The sequence below is a fragment of the Symsagittifera roscoffensis genome, chromosome 6, assembly GCF_963678635.1.
Source record: "Symsagittifera roscoffensis chromosome 6, txSymRosc1.1, whole genome shotgun sequence".
Lineage (NCBI taxonomy): Eukaryota > Metazoa > Xenacoelomorpha > Acoela > Convolutidae > Symsagittifera > Symsagittifera roscoffensis.
In genome coordinates, this window is record NC_087067.1 from 47,859,012 (window position 1) to 47,867,771 (window position 8,760).

Below are 8,760 nucleotides of genomic sequence, written 5' to 3' on the forward strand. Positions count from 1 at the left end.
ATAATAATACAATATATTAATTTTTAAATGGAATGTTGTGGATGTAAATTCTCTGAAAATAAAAATTTTTATGGGTTTCTAACCATTGCGTGGTCCTAAATTGTAATTATTGTTTTGAGAATGAATAAAGTATCAATAACTACTCATGGAACCTCAGTGCGGGAATGACCTATTGTTTCTAGAAAAATCATTTACATGAAACAAATAAAATCAAAACACCAAAGCATAAAAAAAACGCTCCCAAATAATGATACAATTCTATATAAATCATTTTTAATCGAAGATGAAAAGTAAACTTATTCTTTTCAACCAGAATGAATCTACTATTTGAAGTGAAACCAAATTAGATGGCCAGGTTTTGTAGCAGCTCTCACTGATGTCGGAACACAAAACAGAACTGCTTCTGCTAATAAGAGTTTTTAGCAAGAGGCACAGAAGGAAACTCTAAAAAAAGCTTGAAAGTTTAGCAAGTAAAAGTCACATGAATGGTGAATATGCATAAACCATAAACAAGAATTAAAAAAACCACTACAGTCAAAGTTACAATCAATATAAATCATTTAAAAATTCAGGTAACCAATCCAAAAAAAAACACAATTCTACCTTGAAATAGTCATAAAGCTATATATTACTACAACATCAGAAACACATTAGATTCTCACCTTGAAACAATTATAGAGCTATGTATTACTGCAACAAATGTCAGGCAAGAAAAACATCAACTCTGATTGTTGACAACTTGATCTAAACCAACTTAAGTAAAACAATCTAGCCTCTTAAGTGTTGCCGCGAGTTGAGCAAAGGAAGAAAACTATGTTTGCCTTTATGTTTGGTTATATTTTCCAGTCTATTTTCGAGTCGAAGTATGAGTCCGTGTTCGTATCTATGTTCGAGTCCGTGTTCGAGTCCATGTTTGCGTTTATGATCGAGGAGTCCATGTTCGACTCCATGATCGAATCCAAGTTCGAGTGCATGTTCGAGTCCATGTTCGAATCCAAATTCGAGTGCATGTCGGCGTCCATCTTCGCGTCCATATTCGAGTCCTTGTTGGCATCGATGATCGCGCTCATGTTCGAGTCCATATTCGAGTCAACGTTGGCGACCATATTCGCGTCCATGTTGGAGTCCATGTTCGCGCCCATATTCGAGTCCCTGTTCTCGTCCATCGTCGAGCCCGTAATCGCGTCCATCTTTGAGTCCATGTTCGCGTCCATGTTCGAGTCAGTATTCGCGTCCAAATTCGCGTACCTGTTCGTGTCAAGTTTCGCGAATAGATTCGCATTCAAGTTTGCGTCAATTATCGCGTCCTTGTAGAGCCTATGTTCGCGTTCATGTTTGCATCCATGTTCGGGTCCAGATTCGCGTCCATGTTCGCGTCCACGTTCGCCTCCATGTTCTCATCGATGTTCGCATTCATGTCCGAGTCCTTGTTCGCATCGATGGTTGCGTTCATCCTGGAGTCCATTTTCGAGTCAATGTTGGCAACCATATTTGCGTTCATGTTCGACTCCATATTCGCACCCATATTCGAGTCCATGTTTTCGTCCATCTCGAGCCCGTATTCGCGCCCATGTTTGAGTCAATGTTCGCTTACCTGTTCATGTCAAGTTTAGCGATTAGATTCGCATTCATGTTTGCGTCAATTTTCGCGTCCTTTTTAGAGCCCATGTTCGCGTCCAGGTTTGCAACCATGTTCGCGTCCAGATTCGCGTCCATGTTCGCGTCCGCGTTCGCCTCCATGTTCTCATCGATGTTCGCATTCATATCCGAGTCCTTGTTTGTATCGATGGTTGCGTTCATCCTGGAGTCCATGTTCGAGTCAATGTTCGCGACCATATTTGCGTCCATGTTCGACTCCATTTTCGCGCCCAAATTCGAGTCCAGGTTCGCGTCCATGTACGAGTCCGTATTCGCGTCCATGTTCGCATACATATTCGCGTCAAGTATCGCGTCTAGATTCGTATTCATCTTCGCGTCAATTTTCGCGTCTTATGTTCGCGTCTACTTTCGCGTCCATGTTCTCATCAAGTTCGAGTCTAAGCTCGCGTTCATGTTCGAGTCCATATATGGGTTTTATTTGCGACCAAATTCGTGACCATGTTCGAGTCCATGTTCGATCCATGTTCGCCACCGTGTTAACGTCTTTGCTTTCGTCCATGTTCGCGTCTAGTATCGCGTCCATAATCGCGTCTAATTCCGCGTCCATGTCCACGTTCATCTTCGCATCCTTGTTCGATTCAAAGTTCTTGCCCATGTTCGTGTCCTTGTTTGAGTTCTCATTCGCGTCCAGGTTCGCTTCCATGTTCGCGTCCATGTTCGAGTCCATGATCGAGTCCATGTTCGCGTCCATTTTTTTGTCCATGTTCGCGCCCAGATTCGCGTCCAGATTCAATGTTCTTGCCCAAGCTTGTGTCCTTGTTTGAGTTCTCATTCGCGTCCAGGATCGCTTCCATGTTCGCGTCCGTATGCGCGTCCATGTTCGAGTCTCTTGTCCATGTTCCATGCTCTTGTCCATGTTCGAGTCCATGTTCGCGTCTATGTTCGCGTCCAAGCTTTTGTCCATATTCGCGTGCAGGTTCGCGTCCAATTCCACATCCAAGTTGGCGTCCATATTCGCATCCATATTCGGGTCCATGTTTGCAATTATGTGCGTCCTCTCGTAGCGCCTATGTTCGCGTTCAGATTCACGTTCATATTTGTATCCTTATTCGATTCAATGTACTTGTTTCTGTTTGAATTCTCTTTCAGGTCCGTGTTAGCGACCATGTTCGCGTCCAGGTTCGCTTCCAAGCTTTTGTCCATATTCGCGTGCAGGTTCGCGTCCAATTCCACATCCAAGCTCGCGTCCATATTCGCATCCATACTCGGGTCCACATTCGTAATTATGTGCGTCCTATCGTAGCGTCTATGTTCGCGTTCAGATTCAAGTTCTTATTCATATCCTTATTCGATTCAATGTACTTGTTTCTGCTTGAATTCTCTTTCAGGTCCGTGTTAGCGTCCATGTTCGCGTCCAGGTTCGCGTCCAAGTTCGTGTCCTTGTTCGAGTCCATATTCACGTATGTTCTCATCAATGCTGGCGTCTCTGTTCGCGTCCAGGTTTGCGTCCATATTCCGTCCATGTTCGCGCCAGTGTTCGCTCTAGATTCGCGTCCATGTTCGCGTCCAAATTCGCGTGCCTGTTGGCGTCCATGTTCGCGTCCAGATTCGCGTCCATGTTCGCGTCCAGACTCGCGTCCATGTTCGCGTCCATGTTCGCGTCCAAATTCGCGTGTCTGTTGGCGTCGATGCTAGTGTCCATGCTGGCGTCTATGTTCAAGTCTAATTCTTGTCGATGTTCGCGTCCTTAATCACATGCATGTTTATGTCCATGCATCAAGCACACGTCCAGGTCCGCATCCATTTTTTCGTCCACATTCGCGTCATATTCGCGTCAATATTCCAGTCCATGTCTGCGTTCTTGTTCGCGACCAAACTCGCGTCCAGATTCGTGTCGGCATTCGAGTTGATGTTCGCGTCCCTGTACAATTGAATGCTCTTGTCCATGTTCGCATCCTTGTTTCAGTAAATATTCGAGACCAGGGTTGCATCCATAATCGTATCCAGGTTTGCATCAATGTTCAATTCCATGTGTGCGTCCAAAGTTGTGACCATGTTGGCGTCCATGTTCGATTCAATGTTATTGTACATATTCGCGCCCTTGTTTCAGTTCTTGTTCGCATCCATATTTGCGTCCATAATCGAGTCCACATTTGCGTCAATGGTCGAGTCCAGGCTTACGTCAATGTTCGCGTTCTTGTTCGAGTCCATGTTCGCGTCCGTGTTAGCATCCATATTTGCAGTCATGTATGCGTCTATGTTCGCGACCATATTCTCGGTCATGTTGACATCTAGATTCGTGTCCTTGTTCGCGTCTATGTTCGCTTCCATGTTCGCGTCCATGTTCGCGTCCATACTTTTGTCCATGTTCGCGCCCAGATTCGCGTCCATTTTGGCGTCCCTCTTCGCGTATAACTTAGAGCGTATGTTCTCATCCATGTTGGCGTCTCTGTTCGCATCCAGGTTTGAGTCCATGTTCGCGCCAGTGTTCGCTCCAGATTCGCGTCCAAGTTCGCGTCCAAATTCGCGTGCCTGTTGGCGTCGATGCTAGTGTCCATGCTGGCGTCTATGTTCAAGTCTAATTCTTGTCGATGTTCGCGTCCTTGATCACATGCATGTTTATGTCCATGCATCAAGCACACGTCCAGGTCAGCATCCATTTTTTCGTCCACATTCGCGTCATATTCGCGTCAATATTCCAGTCCATGTCTGCGTTCTTGTTCGCGACCAAACTCGCGTCCAGATTCGCGTCGGGATTCGAGTTCATGTTCGCGTCCCTGTACAATTGAATGCTTTTGTCCATGTTCGCATCCTTGTTTCAGTCAGTATTCGATACCAGAGTTGCATCCATGATCGTATCCAGGTTTGCATCCATGTTCGATTCCATGTGTGCGTCCAAATTTGCGACAATGTTCGCGTCCATGTTCGATTCAATGTTCTTGTATATATTCGCGCCCTTGTTTCAGTTCTTGTTCGCATCCATATTTGCGTCCATAATCGAGTCCGGATTTGCGTCAATGGTCGAGTCCAGGTTTAAGTCAATGTTCGCGTTCTTGTTCGAGTCCATGTTCGCGTCCGTGTTAGCATCCATATTTGCAGTCATGTATGCGTCTACGTTCGCGACCATTTTCGCGGCCATGTTATCATCTAGATTCGTGTCCTTGTTCGCGTCCATGTTAGCGTCCATGTTTGCGTTCATATTCGCAGGCATGTTCCGGACTATGCATCAAGGACACGCCCATCATCTCATTTATGATCGAGCTCATAATCGCGTCCAACTCACGTCCATGTCCGAGTTCATGATCCACTCCAATTTCTTGTCCATGTTCGCGTCCATGCTCGAGTCCATGTTGGAGTCCATGCATGCGTTCATGTTCGAGCCAAGGTTTGCGGCGATTTTTGCATCCATGTGTGCGTTCATATTTGCGGCTAAACTCGCGTCCAGATTTGCCTCTCTATTCGCGTTCATCTTTGCGCTCATGTTCGATTTAATGCTTTCGTCGATGTTTGAGTCTATGATCGAGTTCATGTTTGGGTCCATGCTCGCGTCTAGATGCGAGTCCATGTTCGATTCAATGTTCTTGTCCATATTTGCGCCCTTGTTTCAGTTCTTGTTCGCATCCATGTTTGCGTCCTTAGTCGAGTCCAGATTTGCGTCAATGGTCGAGTCCAGGTTTGCGTCAATGTTCGCGATCTTGTTCGAATCCATGTTCGCGTCCGTGTTAGCATCCATATTTGCAGTCATGTATGCGTCTATATTCGCGACCATATTCTCGGCCATGTTGACATAAAGATTCGTGTCCTTGTTCGCGTCTATGTTCGCTTCCATGTTCGCGTCCATGTTCGCGTCCATACTTTTGTCCATGTTCGCGCCCAGATTCGCGTCCAGATTCAATGTTCTTGCCCAAGCGCGTGTCCTTGTTTGAGTTCTCAATCGCGTCCAGGTTCGCTTCCATGTTCGCGTCCGTATTCACGTCCATGTTCGAGTACATGCTCTTGTCCGTGTTCGAGTCCATGTTCACGTCCATGTTCGCGTCCATGTTCGCGTCCAAGCTTTTATCCATATTCGCGCTTAGATTCGCGCCCATATGCGCGTCCATGTTCGCGACCAACTCCACATCCAATTTCGCGTCCATATTCGCTTCCATATTTGGGTCCATGTTCGTAATTATGTGAGTACTATCTTAGCGTCTATGCTCGCGTTCAGATTCACGTTCATACTCGTATCCTTATTCGATTCAATATTCTTGGTTCTGTTTGAATTCTCTTTCAGGTCCGTGTTAGCGTCAATGTTCGCGTCCAGGTCCGCGTCCATGTTCGTGTCCCTGTTCGAGTCCATATTCGCGTCCATGTTCGCGTCCATGTTCGAGTCCGTGTGTGCTTTCAGTTTTTGTCCATTTTCGCGTCTTTGTTTCAAGCTACATTCGCGTCCATGTTTGAGTCCATGATCGCGTTAAGGTTTGCCTCCAAGTTCAGATTCATGTTCGCGTCCAAATTTTTGTCCACGTTCGCCTCCATATTCTCATTCATGTTAGCGTCCATTTTGGCGTCCCTCTTCGAGTATAACTTTGAGTGTATGTTCTCATCCATGTTGGCGTCTCTGTTCGCGTCCAGGTTTGCGTCCATGTTCGCACCAGTGTTCCCTCTAGATTCGCGTCCATGTTCGCGTCCAAATTCGCGTGCAGGTTGGCGTCCATGTTTGCGTCCAGATTCGCGTCCATGTTGGCGTCCAAATTCGCGTGCCTGTTGGCGTCCAAGCTAGTTTCCATACTGGCGTCTATGTTCAAGTCTAATTCTTGTCGATGTTCGCGTCCTTAATCACATGCATGTTCATGTCCATGCATCAAGCACACGTCCAGGTCCGCATCCATTTTTGCGTCAGCATTCGCGTTATATTCGCGTCAATATTCCAGTCCATGTCTGCGTTCTTGTTCGCGACCAAAGTCGCGTCCAGATTCGCGTCGAGATTCGAGTTCATGTTCGCGTCCCTGTACAATTGAATGCTCTTGTCCGTGTTCGCATCCTTGTTTCAGTCAATATTCGAGACCTGGGTTGCATGATCGTATCCAAGTTTGCATCCATGTTCGATTCCATGTGTGCGTCCAAAGTTGCGACCATCTTCGCGTCCATTTCGATTCAATGTTCTTGTCCATATTCGCGCCCTTATATCAGTTCTTGTTCGCATCCATATTTGCGTCCATATTCGAGTCCAGATTTGCGTCAACGGTCGAGTCCATGTTCGAGTCCATGTTAGCATCCATATTTGCAGTCAAGTATGCGTCTATGTTCGCGACCATATTCTGGGCCATGTTGTCATCTAGATTCGTGTCCTTGTTCGCGTTCATGATCGCGTCCATGTTTGCGTTCAAATTCGCAGGCATGTTCACGACTGTGCATCAAGGACACGCCCATCATCTCATTTATGATCGAGCTCATAATCGCGTCCATCTCACGTCCATGTCCGAGTTCAAGATCAACTTCAATTTCTTGTCAATATTCGCGTCCATGTTCGAGTCCATGTTGGAGTCCATGCATGCGTTCATATTCGAGCCGAGGTTTGCGGCAATTTTTGCATCCATGTGTGCGTTCATTTTTGCGGCTAAACTCGCGTCCAGATTTGCCTCTCTATTCGCGTTGATTTTTGCGCTCATGTTCGAGTTAATGTTTTCGTCAATGTTTGAGTCCATGATCGAGTCCATGTTTGGGTCCATGTTCGCGTCTAGATACGATTCAATGCTCGTGTCAGTGTTCAAGTCCATGTGTGCGTCCATGTATGCGACTAAAATTGCGTCCATGTTCGCGTCTAGACTCGATTCCACGTCCAGGTCCATGTACTATTGATTGCTCTTGTCCATGTTTGCGGCAATGTTCGTGTTCATGTTCGCTCCAAAATCTCGTACATGTTCGCTTCCATCTTCGATTCTATGCTCGCGTCCAAACTCGCGAATAGTTTCGTTTTCTTGTTCGCGTCCATGTGCAAGTCCATGTCGGCGTCCATGTTTGCGTCCAGGCTTGCGTCCATACCCGCGTCTATGTTCGCTCCAAGATTTGAGTCCATGTTCGCGGCCATTTTCGCGTGCCTGTTTGCGTCCACGTTCGCGTCCATGCTAGTGTCCTAGATCACGTCCATGTTCGCGTATAGATTCCAGTCCTTGTTCGCGTCCATGCTCAAGTCCAAGTTGTTGTCCCAGTTTGCGTCATTATTGGCATGCATGCCAGCTTCCATAAATCGAGGACTCGTCCATGTTCGGATCCATGTTACTCTCCATATACGCGTCCATATTCTCGTATGTTTTCGTGTCCTTGTTCGCGACCCTGATCAAGCTCGAGTTCTTGTTCATGTTCGCGTACATATCCGCGTGCCTGTTCTTGTCCATGCTATTGTCATTGATCGCGTCTATGTTTGCATATAGATTCGAGTCCTTGTTCGCGTCCATGTTCAAGTCCAAGTTTTTGACCACGTTAGCGTCCATACATCAAAGACATGTCCATGGTCGGATCCATGTTACCGTCCATATACGCGTCCATGTTCGCGTGCATATTCGAGTGTATGTTGGCGTCCATGGTGGCGTCCACGTTTGCGTCTGGTTTTGCGTCCATGTCGGCGCCCATGTTCGCTCCAGATTCGCTTCCATGTTCGGAACAATTTTTGCGTGCCTGTTTTTGTCCATGTTCGCTTCCATGCTAGTGTCCATGCTCGCGTCCTTGTTCGCGACCTTGTTCAGAATCAAGTTCTTGCTCATGTTCGCGTACATATTCGCGTGGCTGTTCGCGTCCTTGCTTTTGTCATTGATCGCGTCTTTCGTGTAACACTCTATTCAAAATCCCGTGCTCAAACTCTCAGAGATTATAAGTTTAGCGGAAAATTTCTGAAAAGGAAGTACATTGCTCCCAAGTTTCAAACGAAAATTAAATCAGTTTCGATCATGAATCGTTTTACTAGAGTGATATCAAACGACTTCTATATCTTGACCCTAAAGACTGAAAAATGAACTAAAACAATCAAAGGTAAAGTCACAAAAAATAGTACTCGAACATTTGTAAATTTTCGCGTTCTTCTAGATTCAGTCTATCGAGCACAACTTGAACAACATCAAGGCCATATACAAATAGTTGAAAACAATTCATTATCACGGTAACCACGGACGCTTAAAGTAAGAT

General features: G+C 46.1%; 3 protein-coding genes across 3 annotated transcripts; all 3 read right to left on the minus strand.

The window, feature by feature from the left end:
- Positions 1 to 1,590: 1,590 nt before the first annotated feature.
- On the minus strand, positions 1,591 to 1,968 carry LOC134848778 (circumsporozoite protein-like). The gene has a single exon (XM_063866289.1). The coding sequence runs from the start codon at positions 1,966 to 1,968 to the stop codon at positions 1,591 to 1,593; it is 378 nt and encodes a 125-aa protein (XP_063722359.1).
- Positions 1,969 to 3,705: 1,737 nt separating this feature from the next.
- Positions 3,706 to 4,522, minus strand: LOC134848779 (circumsporozoite protein-like). Its single transcript, XM_063866290.1, has 2 exons — positions 4,436 to 4,522; positions 3,706 to 4,131 (listed from the first exon to the last, which is right to left on the minus strand). The coding sequence occupies exons 1-2, from the start codon at positions 4,520 to 4,522 to the stop codon at positions 3,706 to 3,708; spliced, it is 513 nt and encodes a 170-aa protein (XP_063722360.1).
- Positions 4,523 to 6,012: 1,490 nt separating this feature from the next.
- LOC134848780 (ring-infected erythrocyte surface antigen-like) lies at positions 6,013 to 6,980 on the minus strand. The gene is made up of 2 exons (XM_063866291.1): positions 6,783 to 6,980; positions 6,013 to 6,342 (listed from the first exon to the last, which is right to left on the minus strand). Exons 1-2 carry the CDS (start codon positions 6,978 to 6,980, stop codon positions 6,013 to 6,015), a joined length of 528 nt encoding a protein of 175 aa, XP_063722361.1.
- Between the last annotated feature and the right edge of the window lie 1,780 nt (positions 6,981 to 8,760).

Bases quoted from the DNA above. Each gene is read 5' to 3' on its own strand.
- LOC134848778 (XM_063866289.1), bottom strand. From the start codon at position 1,968: ATGAATACGAATCTAGACGCGATACTTGACGCGAATATGTATGCGAAC.
- LOC134848779 (XM_063866290.1), bottom strand. From the start codon at position 4,522: ATGGACGCGAACATTGTCGCAAATTTGGACGCACACATGGAATCGAAC. The intron at 4,132-4,435 runs GTATCGAATACT...CGACGCCAACAG, and splicing joins CGATCATGGATGCAACTCTG to GCACGCGAATTTGGACGCGA.
- LOC134848780 (XM_063866291.1), bottom strand. From the start codon at position 6,980: ATGCCTGCGAATTTGAACGCAAACATGGACGCGATCATGAACGCGAAC. The intron at 6,343-6,782 runs GCGAACAAGAAC...GGACGCCAACAG, and splicing joins ATATGGACGCAAATATGGAT to GCACGCGAATTTGGACGCCA.